At 41.8% G+C, this 20,371-nt stretch overlaps 1 protein-coding gene across 2 annotated transcripts; it reads left to right on the top strand.

Moving 5' to 3' along the window:
• The first annotated feature begins 2,520 nt into the window (after positions 1-2,520).
• zfta (zinc finger translocation associated) lies at positions 2,521-15,028 on the top strand. 2 transcript variants are annotated; one of them, XM_061959350.2, is made up of 5 exons: positions 2,521-3,124; positions 7,873-8,349; positions 8,502-8,867; positions 9,121-9,552; positions 12,296-15,028. In XM_061959350.2, the coding sequence occupies exons 1-5, from the start codon at positions 2,932-2,934 to the stop codon at positions 12,727-12,729; spliced, it is 1,902 nt and encodes a 633-aa protein (XP_061815334.1). In that variant the 5' UTR covers positions 2,521-2,931; the 3' UTR covers positions 12,730-15,028. The 2 variants fall into 2 exon arrangements, with proteins under 2 accessions (XP_061815334.1, XP_061815333.1); XM_061959349.2 differs by having other exon boundaries at positions 2,524-3,124; positions 12,257-15,026.
• The last annotated feature ends 5,343 nt before the right edge of the window (positions 15,029-20,371 follow it).

Raw genomic sequence — 20,371 nt, 5'->3', positions numbered from 1 at the left:
TTAAAGTACCACTGATAGTCACACACACACTAAGTGTGGGGAAATTACCCTCTGCATTTGACCCACCTCCTTGTTCCACCACCTGGGAGGTGAGGGGAGCAGTGAGCAGCAGCAGTGGCTGCGCTCAGGAATCATTTTGGTGATTTAACCCCCAATTCCAACCCTTGATGCCGAGTGCCAAGCAGGGAGGTAAAGGGTCCCATTTTTATAGTCTTTGGTATGACTCGGCCAGGGTTTCAACTCACGACGTACCGATCTCAGGGCGGACACTCTAGAGCCGTGGTACCCAACCACTGGGCCGCGGCCCGGTACCGGTCCGTGGATCGATTGGTACTGGGCCGCACAAAAAATAACAATAAAAATAATCATATTAAAAACTTTTTTTTAAAATTAAATCAACATAAAAAACACAAGATACACTTATAATTAGTGCACCAACCCAAAAAACCTCCCTCCCCCATTTACACTCATTCACACTCATTCGCACAAAAGGGTTGTTTCTTTCTGTTATTAATATTTCTGGTTCGTACATGATATATTAATATAGATCAATACAGTCTGCAGGGATACAGTCCGTAAGCTGATTGTATTATTTTAAGACAAAAAAATTAAAATAAAAAAAATCGTGGAGGGGTGCTGGAGCCTATCTCAGCTGCATTCGGGCGAAAGGCAGGGTACACCCTGGACAAGTTGCCACCTCATCACAGGGCCAACACAGATAGACAGACAACATTCACACTCACATTCACACACTAGGGCCAATTTAGTGTTGCTAATCAACCTATCCCCAGGTGCATGTCTTTGGAGGTGGGAGGAAGCCGGAGTACCCGGAGGGAATCCACACAGTCACAGAGAGAACATGCAAACTCCACACAGAAAGATCCTGAGCCCGGGATTGAACTCAGGACTACTCAGAACCTTCGTATTGTGAGGCACATGCACTAACCCCTCTTCCACTGTGCTGCCTTCTATCCTATCCTAACCTAAAATGTGTCGGACCCATGCATAGGTGCCAATGCCGAGCACCCACATGGGATTGATGGCAACTTTCAATCTTTAAAATAACTTTTGAAAAATCATTCTTGTTCTAGTTAATTTTGTGGCGAGTTTGGTCTGTTTACAAAATAATAAAGCCACAAATCATATGGGATATTAACTTGGCTGAACGTCTTTTTTTTTTTTGTATACACACACACTGAGCACCCACTGGCAGAAATGTAGATCGCCGCCTATGGACCCATGGTTCATTGGGGCTTTAACACAACATGAACCAGTCTTTCAGTTATTAGGTCAGTTTTACGCAGTAAAATGAACAATCCCAGGCATACACTATAGTGTTATACCTACAAAACGTGCAGTTTACACATTTTGTCAAGGCATCTTCCTGCTGGAAAATTATGACCTGCTGGATTTGAAGCTACGGCACCCTAGAATGGTTTTACAATTTAACACACAAAAAGAATCGACAAACAGGCTACTGTTGCTCCAAAACTTTAGGCTCCTAAACATATTTTACAAATATAGGGCTCCTACCCCATTGGTTACTGCAGTGCAGATTGTACTATGTTACTTACTTCAGTGTTTTTCAACCACTGTGCCGCGGCACACTGGTGTACCGTGAGATATTGTCTGGTGTGCCGTGGGAGATTATGTAATTTCACCTAATTGGGTTGAAAATATTTTTGGCAAACCAGTAATTCTAATCCGCAAATGTGCCGTTGTTGAGTGTCTGTGCTGTCTAGAGTGCAGCAGAGTAACCATGTAATACTCTTCCATATCAGTAGGTGGCAGCAGGTAGCTAATTGCTTTGTAGATGGTTTGTCGAGATCACAATATGCAGACGACAGCGGGAGGCAGCGTGCAGGTAAAAAGGTATCTATTGCTTAAACCAAAAATGAACAAAAGACGAGTGAGGCTAAGAAAAGGCATTGAAGCTTAGGGATGGCTATGCAGAAAGAAACTAAAACAGAACTGGCTGCAAAGTAAACAAAAACAGAATGCTGGACGACAGCAAAGACTTACAGCGTGTGGAGCAGAGTCCACAGAGTACATCTGTACATGACATGACAATTAACAACAAAATAGGAGCGCAAGACAAGAATTAAAACACTACACACAGGAAAACACCAAAAAACTCAAAATAAGTCAGGGCTTGATGTGACAGGTGGTGACAGTACACCTACTCTGAGACAAGAGCTATAGTGATGAATGCTTGGTTATGGTTCAAATTCATATCCAACGACTGCAAGAACAACTTTTTACTGTCAATAACGGCTGCTGAGTTTAATTTTTTTATGTTTTCTGCTGGTGGTGAGCCTCCGGATTTTTTCTATGAATAAAATGTGCCTTGGCTCAGAAAAGGTTGAAAAACACTGACTTATAATCACATATAAGAAGTGATATTGTTGAAGGAGCAGAAATGGTCTTTGAAGTCACAACATGTTTACTACACAGTACTAAAACAAACGCCATGCAACGATGCTAACACATAGCATTGATGCTTGCGTTTGAACAGAACCAAATGTCGTGGTTCTTGTGACAAGAGCATTACTGGAACCAACGGATTAATCTGCATTAGCTGCCTGCTGCCCCACTGGGCGGCGTGGGCTTCTCGTCGGCGACGCTACTGTCTCTTTAAATTTACCCAGGAGCCCCTTAAGGAGCCCCAGGGGCCCCTAGTCCGGCTCCCCACCCCGAAGACAAGCAAGAGCCTTAAAATACATGACTGGAGGCCCAGGCGGGGGGGTTTTTTGGACACGAAACAGGACGTTTTTTAACGGCTCGTTTGTGTTTTTCGGGATCCATGTTGTTGGTGTGAATTGGTGAAAAGTTAACTTGGATGCCCTACACGCACGTCGTACTACACACACATCGTTAGTGCTGCTGTGCGATGCCAGATGCGTGTCGCCAACACGTCCGTGTGCGAGTGACATGTCCCACTCCGACGAGGAGGACGGCGAGCGGCCCAGGCGTCAAACCGCGGCCGGGCCGGTGATGGAAGACACGGCGCCCGGGGACAGCGAGCCCGTGGACCTCCGCCGTGGCGAACAGGCTAAGCTGCTCTCATTAATAATAATCAGCGGGGAGGAGGAAGAAACGACCCACGTACACAGTGACTTGGGAGGTAATGGTACATTTCACACTTTGTGTTGTTGCGTGGTACTGTCAAATGGACGGCCATTGTCGTCGGATTGTCGTCGGGGACAATACGCTAGATCGGCTTGGCCCCTCTGTGTGGCTCCTGTAAACAAAGGCTCAACGGCGCCATGGCACGTACACGGGCGCCCTCTAGCGGAGGATGGTGGAACTACCACTCCTAACGATAAACCATTATTAAAGACTTCAAAGACCTCATAGAGCATATGCAAGGAATTAAACATGGCAATGATATTATGAGCTTCTTAATATAAACTCAATGTTTACAGATTACCACGCAAAGTTGACAGTGCGTACGAGTTTTTTCAGCAGTAACGTGATACAGGGGGCGCCGCCGGGAATTCAGGGCCCCCAAAAAATCACATTGGGCCACAATCCGTTTTTTTTTTGGTAAAAATGTTGATTTGTTCTAGCACCCTCCGATCCCCTATAGCAGTGGTCATCAACCTCCGGTCCAGGGACCGGTACCGGTCTGTGACGCATTTGCTACCGGGCCGCACAGAAACATTAAATAATTTATAAACGACTGCATTTTCTACAACTAACTTACACCTGTCCCACTAGACACACCAATAAGCTTGTTTATAGATGTACAATAAAACTCCTCATAGGAAGTTGCCATTTGTTATAACGTTGTGACATGATACGATGCACTTTAATGTACATATAAAAATAGAAATGTGACAAATTGTAGCCAAAGGCTGTTTTCTTACTGCAGTTTACCATCAACCTGCTGGGGATCTCATTGCAAAGAAACAAGCGTTATAGTGAGTTGTATTTTTCATGCACTTATTTTTGCTGTATTTCTCTGGCACAAGTGGAAAGCCGGTCCGTGAAAATAATGCCTACATTAAACCGGTCCATGGTGCAAAAAAGGTTGGGGACCCCTGCCCTATAGTATAACTATGGTTGTAGTGGTTTACAGGTCTGCTTTTTTAGTCAGGAGATCGGGATTTTAATTTGTTTAGTTTGCATGTTTTTTGCAAGGGTTCTCTCATGGTACTACCTTACATGCATGTTAGGCTAATTGGACATCTAAACCAGGGGTCTCAGACACGCGGCCCGCGAGACATTATTTTGCGGCCCGCGCCGTAATATAAATAAATAAATAATAATATGAAAATTTAATGTTAGTGCGGGCCGTGAGTTTTATACGAATGGCACTTGACAGCGTCATACTTGCCAACCCTCCCGATTTTTCCGGGAGACTCCCGAATTTCAGGGCAACCATTCTCTCGAATGTCTTCACCCAAACAACAATATTAAGGGCGTGCCGTGATGTCACTGCCTTTAGCGCCCTCTACAACCTGTAAAAACAGCGTGTCAGCCCAGTCACATGTTGCATTTGGCTTCTGTACACACACGTAAGTGACTGCAAGACATACTTGATCAACAGTCACACAGGTCACACTGAGGGTGGTCGTATAAACAAGTTTAACACTGTTACAAATATGCGCCACACTGTGAACCCACACTAAACAAGAATGACAAACACATTTCGGGAGAACATCCGCACCGTAACACAACATAAACACAACAGAACAAATACCCAGAAACCCATGCAGCCCTAACTCTTCCGGGCTGCAATATACACCCCCGCTACCCCCCCTGTGCGTCGGTTGAGGTGGGCAGGGTTGGGGATGGTGGGGGGGGGTTTGGTGGTAGCGGGGGTGTATATTGCAGTCCGAAAGAGTTAGGGCTGCATGGGATTCTGGGTATTTGTTCTGTTGTGTTTATGTTGTGTTATGGTGCGGATGTTCTCCCGAAATGTGTTTGTCATTCTTGTTTGGTGTGGGTTCACAGTGTGGCACATATTTGTAACAGTGATAAAGTTGTTTATACGGCCACCCTCAGTGTGACATGTATGGCTGTTGATCAAGTATGCCTTGCAGTCACTTACGTGTGTCTGCAGAAGCTTCATACAATTTGTGACTGGGCCGGCACGCTGTTTGTATGATGACACAGCGGACGCGACGACAGGTTGTAGAGGATGTTAAAGGCAGTGCTATCACGGCACGCCCTTAATATTATTGTCCGAGTGAAAATCGGGACAAATTCGGGGGAATGGTTGCCCCGGGAGATCGTCGGGTGGGGCACTGAAATTCGGGAGTTTCCCGGAAAAATCGGGAGGGTTGGCAAGTATGTTGCTAGGGTGGGATAGCCATTCAAAGAAGGTGAATTCATTAAAAAGTGCTTGTTAGATTTTTTTAAGAAATATTTTCTTGCGGCCCAGCCTCACCCAGTTTCTGCATCCAGTTGCCCCCAGGTAAATTGAGTTTGAGACCCCTGATCTAAACAGTGCATGAGTGTGAATACAGACGTGAATACAATTGTTGGTACCATTCTGTGAAAAAAAGAAAGTATCACAACTAGTAATAATTAAAAATATATACTGAATATTACTTCTGCGAGACAAGCCTGAAGTTTATTGGCAGATCACATCGGTTGTATGTTTGCAGACACACAGATGAAGCATACAGACTTAAGAACATCCCGTGTGACATAGAGGTTATGTGCTTCCGACACAGGATGTTGCGACATCTCAAGACTACCAAAGAATTCTGGAGCAAAATGTGTTGCAGAAAGCTGTTTCTTTGTCGCAGGTCATGTGTCCTTCAACAGGACAATGAGCCAATCACAGAGCCAAGAACACCCAAGAAAGACTAAGGGCCAAAGGTTGAAATATTCTGAATTGGCCTGTTTTAAATCTAATTGGACATTGTGGAAATAGCTGCAATGTACAGTCTGCAGAAGGCATCCATCAAACCTGACAACGGTTGCAGGAGATAGTTAGATTATTGAGAAATACAGGAAGCACTTGAGTACAGTAATTGATTGGAAAAAATATTTAGAGAAAAAGGGTGTCAGGCAATTGTCATTTGTTTTTTGAAAAAGTTCACTCAGCCCACAATTTAAAAGCAATGCCTGATTTATTTTGTTATTTTTAGTCAACTTCTTCTGTTTTATCCATTTGTGACTTTCCAAACATTTGAGGGATTCTTGTGGGTTTTTCTTTCTTTGGCGTAAGTGTACCAAGAATTTCGACCATGTGTAAACACTCCAGGGTCGGTACTGCCTTTCATCCTCAATCAACTGGGATAGGCTTAATCTCATCAGTGACCAGAATGAAAATAAGTGTTATAGCAAATGAATAGATGGATGGGTGTCTCCATAGGTGTAAGAATCAGGCAGATGTGTGTCCTCCGATATTGGAGACGGACGCATTTGTCTCACTCAAAAATTATACAGAGGAGGAGTAAAATGTTTGATTTTGAAATCATTGACTCTCGTGTTTTCAGTCTGCGGCTCTGACACGAGACACTACAGGGGATCTATGAAACAATCTCCATAGATATGACTTGTTTATAACGTCTTGCCGTTAGTTTTCATGCATATTTAGAAACCACGTCTTTTGAGTAAAGTTTAATCTTGGCACGGTCACTTTAAAAATCAGTAAAATTCCACCACCACAAAAAGTTTGAAACAGCAGCAAGACTTGCTGTTAGTTTTTTAAAAGGGTAATCTTAGCATGTGTAACGATTACACAACACCTAATCTTACTCGGCCATATGTCAACATATATGACATTATAATAGATATGATGTTTAAAAGGTCTTATGAAGACGATATTACACAGAGTAGTGAGACTTTTCAAGCAATGTAATTGGAGAGACTGAAAAGCTCAGTTAAAGTCATAAAGTGATGATTAGTGAAATATGTATTAGCCTGTTATTACTATTTAAACAACAATTTTAACAATTGGAAGAACTGTAATACAGGTAGAGAATCAGTGTGTCAGGGAGAGCCTCTGGGTGTGGCGTAAGATTATATTAATTAGAAATTATATTATTGACTATAAAAGATCTACAAAGGACAACTGGTGAGGATCTAGTTGATTTTTTAAACATGCATTTAAATATTTCATTATTTCCACAGTTATATATATTTTTGGATTAAGGTATGAGGTTATAGTTATCTGTCAGGTTCACGCCCTTAGATGTCACAAGTAGGGGTGGGTACCGAATTTGGTACTTTTATAGGTATCGACCAAATTCCGTCAGTACTATAGGGTAACAATTCATGTAAAGTCAAACAGTACCACATTTACTTTGTTACACGTGACATCATGGTATCGGCTCAAGCACTTGTCGGGCAAACCAGCGTATTCGTAGCAGATTGCCTCGAGGTAATGTGGTTCTTTTCATGCCAACAAATCAAGCATTCCTAATATAAAACGTTCACTTTTCAAGATCCGCTAGCTCTATGCGGTGGTGACTTGTTCAGGGTGTACCCCGCCTTCCGCCCGAATGCAGCTGAGATAGGGTCCAGCACCCCCCGCAACCCCAAAAGGGACAAGCGGTAGAAAATGGATGGTTCAGATGGATGGTTCCTCTACAATTTATCAATCACAAGCTAACTGGCCAGTTAGCTTAGCATTAAGTGACAAGAAGACAAGACATTGGGTTATAAAATAGACTTGACTATTAGGTGTACATTTCTATGGGAAAGCACTTGTATGTAGCATTAGGAGTGCAGTTTTTTGCCCCTAAAAAGGTACAAATTGCAGTCCAATAATTAGTCCTCCTGTGTTTTATGAATACCGGTAGACCTTGACAAACAGAAATGGACCTCTATTTCTGACACTGTATCTTAAACCTGATTTGGATGGGTGATGGACATTAAAAGTGGATCTGTGTTGTTGTTTGGCTCTCTCAGAGGAAGACACTTTTGCTAATGGTCACGCTGACGAAGAGTCAGAGGCAGGCACCAGCTACTGGAGCATCACTGAAGATCCCAACCAGCCGCTCCTCCTCTCCCCAAACCCCCGGCCTTCAAGGCGCAAAGCCAGGGTGCGGCGCGCCTCAAGGCCAGGTATGAGTCGCATACCGGGACGCGACCACCGCCGCTACTACCACGAGTACTGGCGCAGTGAGTACCTGATGGACTTTGACCCCGAGCGGCACGGGATGATCTGCATGGTGTGCGGCAGCTCGCTGGCCACCCTGAAGCTCAGCACCATCAAGAGGCACATCAGGCAGAAGCACCCGGACTCGCTGCTGTGGAGCGCCGCCGACAAGGAGGTGATCCGCTCAGGGTGGGAGAGCCACCTGAACCTCGGGGGAAGTCAGAACTCATACGGACCCTCGCCTCAGAGAGATGACGACTCGCTTGACTCGAGCCATCATGTTGCGGGTGTGTACCACTTTACTCACTAGGACTTTTTCTACATGTTAAACCTGAAATTTGAATGTTTTTTTCTTTTTCCACATCCATCTGTACTGCCCTCTTGTGGTATCACAGCAAAGGCCTAATAATTACACATCTTACTGTTTTTTTTTTTGCAGAGGCTGCACATGCTCTAGCTTCTGAGCAGCAGCAGCAGCAGCAACTCGCTCTCAGCCCCTCTCCTCAATTTGAAGCAGCAGAAACTCAGAACGAGGCGGTGAAAATGGAGCAGGACGTAGCCGGGCCTTCCACGCGCACCCTGGAACTGTACCTGAACGCCTCGCTGCACTCCTGGTTCCGGCAAGAGTTCCTGATGGAGTATGAGGCAGAGCCTGGTAGACTGCTGTGCATGGTGTGCGGAGCCCAGCTGCCCTCGCTTCACCTGGACATCATCAAGAGTCACGTGTTGGACACCCACCCGGACTCGCTGGTCTACAGCTCGGAGGAGAAGCACTGCATCTTGCAGGCCTGGGCTCAGACTCACAGTGAGAAAACCTCTTTAATTTAAAATATTGGTTTCTTTGTGCTGAAAGGCTGATGTCATCAGCACAAATCCATCCAAGTTTATGTGGCTCAGTGTTGCTATGGTAACAGATTGAGCTGTGCAGCCTTAACATTCCATAGGCCAACTAAGAGCTCCGCAGAGCCATTAATCAACCCAGAACAAGTACCGTAATGCTTTGTCACACTGTAGTTGTTGACTATTTAGAATTTGTTTATTCCCTTTCTTTGTAACAGATGAGCGTGAACTCTCAATCAAATCTGAGGCAAACACCAAAGACGACAACTTTGAGTCCAATCACACCAACTCTGACTTGAGCCAGGAAGTGGACGGCTCACTGTCTCAAGATGCTTGTCTCATCCGCGAAGATGGCGGGGTGGAAACTCCGGCGGGACTGCAGCCCCTGCACCAGCCCAGGAGGCGTCGTCTGCGCGGGGGCAACCCCTGGCGGCTCCGCCTTGACTACCTAATAGCGTACGGGCCCCAGGGCCGTGGGACCTACTGCATGGTGTGCTCTCAGGTTCTGAATGAGACCAAGGTCAGCAGCTTCAGACAGCACATCCAGGAATGTCATCCCGAAACCACCGGCCTAAGTCGACAAGAAAGAGAAGCAATGGCGGCAGCCTGGACCAAAGACTATTCTACTGACCACACCACAGCACAAGACGGTGAGAGCATCACTCACTCCTTCACAGCCTTTCATTTTGGAGTATTTCACAGTCAAAGTCTTAAAAGTTCAGGTGTCGTCGGTAGGGATGATGTTTGAAATCGGTTATCCCGGTTGTTCGATAAGAAAAGAACTGATTCCATGGACTCAAATCCCTTTTTGAGAACCGGTTCCCGTTATCGAGGCCACTATAGTAAAGAAAAAGAGTTGGTTCTTTTTTCGAATCCCTGGGAACGAATCCCTTCCCACATACAGGAAATGCCCTGTGGGACCTGCAATGGTATGCCCATTTGATTGTAGACTCTTACTGACACCTTGTGGCGATATGAAAATACTACGCGTCATTAGTTTGGGCACTTCCAGGTTGAGACAATTGAGAAGTAGACAAGTTGTGTTAGCTCTTACAAGCCTTGGAAAAGATAAGTCTGTAAGTAAACTGTTTAAATTGTTTATGTAACTCAATATTAAGGTGGAAAGTGGTTAAGTTTGATACTAGGATGTTTATTGAAAAACGCTTTTTGTGCACTGTTTCGATGGATGTTTTGAGGACTTAAAATGTCTGCCAGTCGTATATTTCCACCATCGAAATAGTTTCAACACTCAGAAGTATTTGTTTGATGATAGTACTGTATATTTGTGTGAAGCTAATATTTACATATTGTGTATTACATTTCAGTATGTTAATTGAATCACATAGCTTATACATTTGTCATTGTGTGTATTTCAGTTTAAAAAAATAAAAAATAACAGTCCAGTGCAAGACAAAAGTAAAGATAGGAAAAGACAAAGCAAGAGCAACAACAATAAAGAGCCTAAATGAATTAATCTGCTTTGGATTGCTTGTTAGCTGTCTGCCAAGCTGTATAACCTCAACACGTATAGTGAGGGCAGAACAGGCAATATGCAATTATTGCCAGGCTTCGCTCTCATGTAAGGGGGGAAGAATTGTTGATTGATGACTGTGGTGTTCTTAGTGTCATAGTGTGTGTAGTTAGTATGTTCCAATAGCAGCAGAAGTGCACTTTTTGGAGAGCTGTATTATTTTCAGTTTTGTGCCCAAGGGACTGATTTTATTTAACACTATATTATTATTTTATACACCTACAGTGATCAAAGAGACAGGTTGTTTTTGGGTTACTGTATATATTTGTTTTTCTGAAAAATCCCACTTAATATACTTTGGGTAACAACAGTCTATATATTTTTTTTTTTAAGGGGTTAACAGTCAATATTTATTTATTTATTTAATTTAATTTTTTTCTTATAAAATAAAAGTGAGCTTTTGTTAAACCAAATATTGTGTTTTTTTCCATATACAACAACCTATCTGGATTTGATAAGAGAATCGATAAGGAATCGGTTCGATAAGAGGATTCGATAATGGGCTCGAACTCAATAATTTCTTATCAAACATCATCCGTAGTCGTCGGTTTACCACATTCCATGCTGCCATAAACTATTCCAAAACAAAACTTTGGCTCTTAAACAGATTTTGCTCGAGAACTAGTTACAGCGTGCTCGGTGGAAAAATACACTTGCTGGAATAGGTGCATGAATGCAGTGTGTGCCTCGTATGAGATGTAATCTTCTGCCGCTATAGGTACACCGACAAGGGAAAACATCGTTTAGGAGTAATTCTTTGCACTTTGTAGATCTCCCAAGCAAGGCACCGCGTAAAAAAGGACATTTAGGTGAAGCTAAACTTTGTAAAACGCTCAGTGGAGAAATCAACATTCAACACGCCGCAAACATCACGAATGACAGAGATGATACAGTGCTTCACTTTGTCCACATTTTGTTATGTTACAGCCTTATTCCAAATATTTTTTGTCCTTAAAATTCTACACACAGCACCCCATAATGACAATGTGAAAAAAAACAATTTGGGGGGATTTTTTAAAATGTATTAAAAATAAAACTAAGAAATCACATGTACATACGTATTCACATCCTTTGGATGATGGCAACATAAATGACTTGAGTTTGAGTTTATTTGGAACATGCATGCATACAACATGATACATCACAATTTCCAGTTTCTCTATTCAACATGTTCGAAAAGGAGTAGGAAGAAGCAGAGTTTATATAATCCTACCCCTTTTCCTTTACATAGCGGTTGCTAAAACTTTTTTTCACTTCCTGTTCTCAATTTATTCACAATATACTCCATAAGTAATAACAATAAAAATGAATAAATAATAATTAGTGAAGTAAGTTATATTTCATATGGTGAGATGAGTAAGATTACCGTATTTTTCGGAGTATAAATCGCACCGGAGTATAAGTCGCACCTGCCGAAAATGCATAATAAAGAAGGAAAAAAACATTTATAAATCGCACTGGAGCCCGGCCAAATTATGAAAAAAACTGCGACTTATAGTCCGAAAAATACGGTATTTAGAAAATGAATGGATGGATGAAATAAATTCAGAATGTTTATCATGGTTCTTCTTCTTTGTGCTTTGTAAACACTTTACGTTTGAAGAGTTTCTTGAATTGGATCATATTAATACATTGTTTGATTTCTTTGCTTAATCCATTCCATAATTTAATTCCACATACTGATATACTGAAGGTCTTGAGTGACAGGAAGGACTTGTGTTTAGTACAAACATTAGCTTATGCTTCCTGTTCATGTTTTTTGGCAAGATTGTATAACCACAAAAGCACCCTCTCTACCATTATTTTACCTCCTCAATCTGCAGAAATGAGCTCAAGTGAAGCCGCTGTCCTAAATACCACAGGAAGCCCGAATGAGGACGACTCCCCTGACATGAAAGTATGCAGCCAAGCGACGACGGAGGATGATGATGATGAGAGCGCAGCAAAGGACAAAGCCACGACCTCCCGTCACAGCCACTACCCAGGGAAGGACCAGCGGCGGAACTATCAGGCGCGCTGGCGCTCAGACTTCCTGATGGACTACGACTGCCAGAGACACGGGCTCATCTGCATGGTGTGTGGAGCCACGTTGGCTACGCTGAAGGTAAGCACCATCAAGAGGCACATCCAGCAGGTGCACGCCCAGTCCCTCTGTTACAGCGCCGAGGACAAGCAGCACGCCATGCTGACCTATGACCAGAACTCCATGCACTTCATCCACTCGGATGACTGTTTCTTGTCCCAAGACCACGCGCGTGCCGACATAGGGACCTCCCCAGCCCATGTTGACACATAGAAAAGACTTCTTAACTGCTCACATTATGACAGACTAGTGCATGCACACATTGCAACAAAGAGTCATTTTGACATCAAGATGCTGAAGGCCGCACAATACAGTCAGTTGAGCTCTGCTTTGTTAGGGTGCGTTCACACTTGTAGTCTAGTGCTCTGGTCCGGAACGAAAATGTAAAAAAAAAAAAAAAAAGGTCCAATGGTGGTTACTTTAGTGTGCTATGGTTTGCATTGATTGTTGTCAGCAGACCAAATAATGGTCTCCGTTAAACATATGCAAAAAAAAAAAAGTCACGCCTTGATTGGACTTGGAGATGGCATTTCTGACAACATTGCCAAACTGTAACAAGCAACACCCTGTTTAAGTACTTATTTATTTAAACCGGACCAAAAATGACAAGTGTGAACGCACACTAAGACGTCAGCTCGGTCAGACTGGATTTAGTCCGCCTGCTGCTAGCCTCACCAAACTTGCAGCATCATCTAAAGTGACCCAGGCTGTCGACTTTTTTTTTTTTTTTTTTTAATGGAAAAAGTGTAGTTGTAGTATTGACCACCTACCTGTCGTGGAATCCTCCCAAGGAAGCGATCTGAGGTATTTGTTTTTGATCTTCAACTCTCAGGACGTCGGAAGAAAAAAATGTATGAGAATCAGCACTTTTTACCCACTAATGTATGGACCATCCCTTCTGTGCGGCCGCCTGAATGAACTGCGTGAACTAGTGTTGCTTAAGACAATGAATTCCAGCAGGACTTTGCATCTATTTAATACCCATTGTTTACATCAGCACTTGTGATACTAGAGTTCTCTCCGCTGGCCTCCATCATCCAACCATCTTGGCCTAAAGCTGCACAAAACGTGGTGTAAACGTAAGAAATATTACCATTTCTTTTACTTTTGTAAGACCACACATGCAAGCGCAACAAACTCTTGACACCCAATTTTCAAATGAACGAATGCAACTCAAGTAGACACAGAAATTAGAAAGAAAAGTCACTTCCTGACCCGGAAAATATCTCAGGGATTCCGTCATTGTTCCCAAAGTGGTTTTAGGAAGCAGGAATACGGAACAAAAATGACATTACAGGTGGTCCTTGGTTTGCGACGTTTTGTAGCGGCAACACACTCCCATGAATTACTTTAAAAACATGGTTTCGACACAAGCAGTTTTGGTTTGAGGAGTCGTTTCATTCATAAGGTGGAGAAATTGTGCATATAGCTGTTCTCCCTCGCCAACTTTTCGCCCTTCTTTATGGCTCTCACTTCAGCGTAAGGCAGATTCTCCTGCTGGAGAAAAGGAAAACCACCAACACCATTTAAGTGAAATCAAATATCGCAAAAATGCATTTAAAGGGGAGAAACACCAGCAGGGGCCACATGGCTGGTCAAGCCGCCGTAACCAGCATCAAGGATAAAGATAGTATCCTTCAACGTGAGAAGAATTTGCGCCTAAAGAAATATAGTGATATAATTTTTTTTATTACAGTTTCATTTAATCCTTATATTTAATATTTTAATTACTGTATATTATATTTCCTTCTTATGTTCTGTGTTGTGATAGTGACTTCATCTGACGTCAACATAATCGATTTGCAACGCGTCGCATCAACGGGACTCGCTTGTGAACCGAGGACCTCCTGTATTTGAGCCAGTTTGGAAATATTTTAGTACGATGCCAGAGGAAAACGAATAGATCGGTAATAGCTTACCGATTGGAAGTCGCCAAACTACAAACATTCAAGTGAATTGTTACCATTTATAAGTTAATATTTGAAATGAAGTAGTAATTTATTTGATTTTTTCGGTCCCAGAGTGTGACTTGCGTTAAGTGGCACTGAATTTTGTTCTATGTAAATGATTGAGAGAGGAATGCTAAATTGAGTGTAACAAGAAGTGACCAGCAAATATTGTGATTCACACAAGTCCTCTTTCCAACTCCATTGGTACACTTCAATTAAACAACGTGCATTGCTTCACTCCCAAGAGTTTTAATACAGCACTTAAATGATTTCAAACAAATTGTTGACTTGTTGCATCTTCGTGTTTTTGTGACGTCAACTTGCCTGTCATCTGTACGTGGCCTCCATGGGAGAGGGTCATCTCAGTTCTCGCCTTTCAATAAATACGTATTATACTCAGCACCTGGAGACTTGACTTTTGAAACATTCCTTTGAACATAAAACGTGACTGTATCGTCAAGCTTGCTGTAACTTCCTTCCTGGCACCGACAACCGTCAATGGGTTGTCTTTTTTTATTTAAATGTTTCCTTTGGATAGCTGTCCCAGAATGCATTGCGTGTTGACTTCCATCACGCTGGGGTTGCAATAAACTCACAAAACAACATAACTCCTAACAAAATAGGGAAAACAAAGCAAGAAGCCCAATGTAAAGAGGAAAAGTTGCAAGGTTGATACCAATAATTCATACTACAAAGCTTTGTATTTAACTATATACTGTTTTTAACTATTTTTGCACTATTAAAAATTAAGTGTGGGTTCCCTCCTTCTTCCTCCCACCTCCGAAGACATGCACCTGGGGATAGGTTAATTGGCAACTTTAAATTGGCCCTAGTGTGTGAATGTGAGTGTGAATGTTGTCTGTCTATCTGTGTTGGCCCTGGGATGAGATGGCGACTTGTCCAGGGTGTACCCCGCCTTCCGCCCGACTGCAGCTGGGATAGGCTCCAGCGAACCCACGCCCCCGAGAGGGACAAGCGGTAGAAAAAGGATGGATGGCTTTTGTATGCAGCCTTTGATGGAAAACGTTTGGACACCCCAGTCAGGGCCGTTGCGAGGAATTCTGGGCTCCCTAAAAGAATATCGGTGTGGGCCCCACTACCCCATTATTTCTTACTTTCAATGTTTTGTTTTTCAGTGTTCTTGACAGCGCCGGGTTTAATACAACAAATTAGTTTCCTTTTTTACGATTAACTAATTAAAAAGTCAGAGTATTATCATGTAAATGATGTATCGTTGTGTGAATGCTTGGGCATTCACACATATCTGTTTATTATTATTCTGCCGCAAAAGTTTGGCACGCTCTACAGTCCACAGTTTTCATCCGATCGGAAACGTTCAAGTATCAAAACGTTCGGCGCGATCGGGAATTCTGAGCTCTGCCAAAAAATGTTTTAAAAATATCCCGGATTACCCATAATTCCCAGCTTTTCAGGACATTTTGCCCATTGAAAATAAATGGGCCAATTTTCAAACATGCACAACCCACATTTGTCACCCGATTCAAACCGTTCTGCCATCCACACACTCCACTCACCTTGAAAAATCAAAACTATCATTTTCCAAGTTAAAAAAATTCCAGGTTTTCCCAGAATTCCCGGTTATCCAAAGCACTATTTTCACCTCTTCCTGGAAAGTTTTCACAGTCCACATTTTTCAACTGTTTTTGACCATTCCACCTTCAAAAACATTGCTTTTTTTCGTATTAATTCCTGGTTTTCCCGAAAATCCAGGTATTCCAAAATACCCATTTTCAATTCGAACTATGTCAACATTTTTTAACCGATCCTAAAAATTCCAAAACCATCCCATTCATATCATTTAGGTCAGGGGTCGGCAACCTAAAATGTTCAAAGAGCCACATTGGACCAAAAATACAAATTAAAAGTCTGTTAGAGCCGCAAAATATTCAAAGCATTTTATAAGTGTCTATATTAGTGATATTAGACTCTTATTTGTGAGGTGGGTGTGGTATTTGGATTTAATGTTGTTCATGTTTGACAATATCTGCTGCACAGGTATTTGTTTTGTTTGCAACAGCCACCTTACTTACAACTTACACCACGCCATGCTGAAAGAAAAGTGTGTCGCAGGCTGACGCAAATCTTCGTTGACAGAAATGTTGAAATGTGGTATTTATTCTACACGTTTTTACAACATTGGAAAACAGTCTTTCTGTGCCAGCATCGGAGAAAGTTATACATGTAAACCAGGGATGCCCACACTTTTTCATATATATATATATATATATACATATATATATATATATATATACACACACACACACATATGTTTATATACACATATACATATATATATATATATATATATATATATATATATATATATATATATATATATATATAGTGCAGGCCAAAAGTTTGGACACACCTTCTCATTCAATGGGTTTTCTTTATTTTCATGACTATTTACATTGTTGTTTGTTTCTTCAAAATAGCCACCCCTTGCTCTGATTACTGTTTTGCACACTCTTGGCATTCTCTTGATGAGCTTCAAGAGGTAGACACCTGAAATGGTTTTCACTTCACAGGTGTAATAGTTTTGATACCTTCAGTGACAATCTACAATGTAAAAAGTCATGAAAATAAAGAAAACACATTGAAATGAGAAGGTGTGTCCAAACGTTTAGCCTATACTGCACACACACACACACACACACACACACACACACACACACACTGGTGTATCACCTTATACCGATGACTTGCGTTACTTGGAATCAGACAGGATTCGCAGTAGTTGCTGAGAAACTCCACAACTTTGAATTTACATTGTGAAGGGGAAAAAGTCCTCCTCTCTTTCCAACACCACATGAAAGTAGCTGTTTTTAGCTTTTTATTTGTCCATCGTCCATACTCATTTTTATACCGTTTATAAGACACATTGGAGTTAACTCCTTAGCTGCTAGCTTAATGCGATAGTTTGAGACTTTTATTTTGTTAGGGCAGGCAGGATGGATTAGCACTTTTATTGTGAAAACAGGCGGTCTTTACAGTTTTGACAGCCGGTATGGAGAGTGAGTTTGTTGAAATAAAGTGTTTCTCACGTTCCGAACGATCGTTTTTTTTCTTCTTACTAAGCTCGCAGCAGCCAGCGTCATTGCACAAGATCCTCGATGTCAACCAAGTAACGTCGTAGTAAAAATTGATGATCAGTAATGTTTACGTCTACTTTTCTATTATCTCTTCCTTGCGATCGAATGACACAGCTTCACCAATCGATTGGTAGCTCGCGATCGATGTAATGGTCACCCATCATGTAAACAAACTGCTACGTCAAAGGCCACACAACTACGGTGCGTTCATGAACCGCCGAAATCAGTAGGACAAAACGCTCTCGCGAAGTACTCTCATTAGTGAAGCATGAACGCAAACATATTAAACAGTGGACTTTCTAACAATTAGGAAGTTTTGTGTCACGTGTGTCCTCCTAGAGAAACCATATTAAAACTAAAAATATATGTCCCCCGTTTCCCCCATTTTTTCATTTTCATACATTTTTGAAAAAGCTCCAGGGTGACGAGCTGCATGCGGCCCTAGAGCCGCGGATTTTCTACCACTGATCTAGGACAAATTAATTGTGCTAGTATCAATATTGTCAAAAATTCCTGGTTTTCCCGAAATTCCCATTCAAATGAATGGACATATTCAAAGTTCTACAATGCCCTATATTATCAAATTTTGCATAATTTCTAAACCCAATTCCGACCTTTAAACAATCCACCCACACTACCCATCCAATATATCGAATGCAAAACATATTTTCCCTTTCCCAAAATTCCCAGGTTTCCTGGAAGTTTCTATTCACTGACTATGAATGGGCATTATACAATCTACTGCATATCCCACTTTTCTCATCCGATTTGAAACTTTCTAAATATCCACACACTGCGCTCGCCCTGGACATTCGAGCTGTTTACCGGGTAATTCCCGGGATTACCAGGAATTTCCCCCTATTGAAAATGAATGGGCAATATACAAAACTATCCATATCTGATTCAAACCGTTCCAACATCCACACACTCTGGACATTTAAGCCTTTCAGTTCTGCTCACGCGTATGGGCGGTTCAGATAGAACACAGGTCAATATAATTTAACTTAAATGTGCAAGAAAAACAAAGAGCACATTGAATACTTTGTTATACAATAAACAAGGTGGTCTGATTGACTTATAAAAAATGTAGCATATATTTTGCTATTATAGGATATCAGTGGCGGACCGTGCGTTTCCCACCTAGGCCTTCATGTCCGACTTCAATGATTACCTCTCAAAATACCATCATTGATGTCCCCATATGACCATTGCTGGAGAAATACTATACAGGAACACGTTTACGCACTATTGGGCATTGAATCACATCAACAGTGTACATAACGGGTTATTTTCTGGCACATTTAAAAATCTATTAAAACGCATCAGCAATTAAAACATATCTTATGTGGTACTGTCAAATTGCCAAAAACATTAAAAGTGAAAAAATAAATAAATAATTGAACTCACAATTTGTAGCACCTACTCGACGCCGTATAAGCCAGTCGGCTTATTCGAGTGGAAATGGCGAGCATTTGATCGCCAGAACAGCTGAGCTGGCTTCCGGGGTTGGCCGAAATCGTCTCACAAGATGTAGTTTCTCTTTAAATATCCTTCTTGAAAATGGCCTTGCAAATATATATCTGCCACCTAATCAACGTTTTGTTCTCCTCCTCTGCTATCCCGGTCTGGCTACGGCACAACACTTCCTGCATCCTACTAAATTGAAACTTATGAATGGATACTCATTTTGGAATGACAAGTGAGTATCCAATCAGTCTCGTTAACATCAGGCTATTTAGATAGGCTACTGTCAACAACTTGTGATCTGATTGGCTATCGCAACCAGTGCCGGCCCAAGCCTCCATGGGGCCCTAAGCAAAATTTGATTTTGGGGCCCTCTATTTCTGCCAATAATATATAAATAATATATAAACTCATTGCGGCTCTGGCAGTGTTGTTTACATTATCCTATTGTCAGCCTGGCATGTCTTTACAAATGACATGTCATTTATAAAGATATGGGGGTGGCCCAGTTAAGAACATAAATAATACCAATGAATGAACGAATGATGTCCAGAGTGCCACATATGGTTCCTAATCTTAAAATGTAGAAAACATTCAGCTACAAGAGTGGCCTGGGGTTGAACAGTCCAAGTGATAAAGCTTTGTATTTACAGTAAAAGTGTCATCTTGTCTCATCAGTCTTGTACATATTAGTCTTTAATTACTAGTTTATATTTTTAGTTAATTGTTCATATTTAATGTTTACTTTGTACAAAGAGAGCGCAGTCTACTGAAGTTAAATTCCATGTGTGTTAAACATAACTGGACAATAAAGCTGATTCTGATTCACTTTATTATTTTTGGTAACAAAAACCTGAAACAGCAATGTGCAAAAATGTTGACCTAAAATTGTGTTTTTGTATATCTTTGATCATTTAGAAATCATCAGTCAGACTCGTACATGCAAAAAATAAAAAATAATAATTTTTTGTTAATTGCTTTTGGGTGCCCCCTGGTGGCCGCGGGGCCCTAAGCAAGCGCTTAGTACGCTTATGCCTTGGGCCGGCTCTGATCGCAACTGTCTATCAACTCTTATGTGTTCTCAAATTCATCCGCTAACAGTCCCGATGAGTATCAGGACAAAATGTCACGTTCAACGTGAGGCCATCTAGAAGGCCTTACTGACAACAACTCGTGCTCTGATTGGCTATTGCAACTGTCTATCAACTGTATGTCCCCCGTTCACTTACAGTGCACGGACGCCCGCATTGTTGATTCTGAAGGCGTCTGGCAGATTTGGTACAGCATGGCAACATAAGCTAGCTGAATTCTGATTGGATACAAACTAAA

The sequence above is a fragment of the Nerophis lumbriciformis genome, linkage group LG05 (genome assembly GCF_033978685.3).
Source record: "Nerophis lumbriciformis linkage group LG05, RoL_Nlum_v2.1, whole genome shotgun sequence".
Classification (NCBI taxonomy): domain Eukaryota; kingdom Metazoa; phylum Chordata; class Actinopteri; order Syngnathiformes; family Syngnathidae; genus Nerophis; species Nerophis lumbriciformis.
This window is presented reverse-complemented; position numbering and strand designations above follow the sequence as displayed.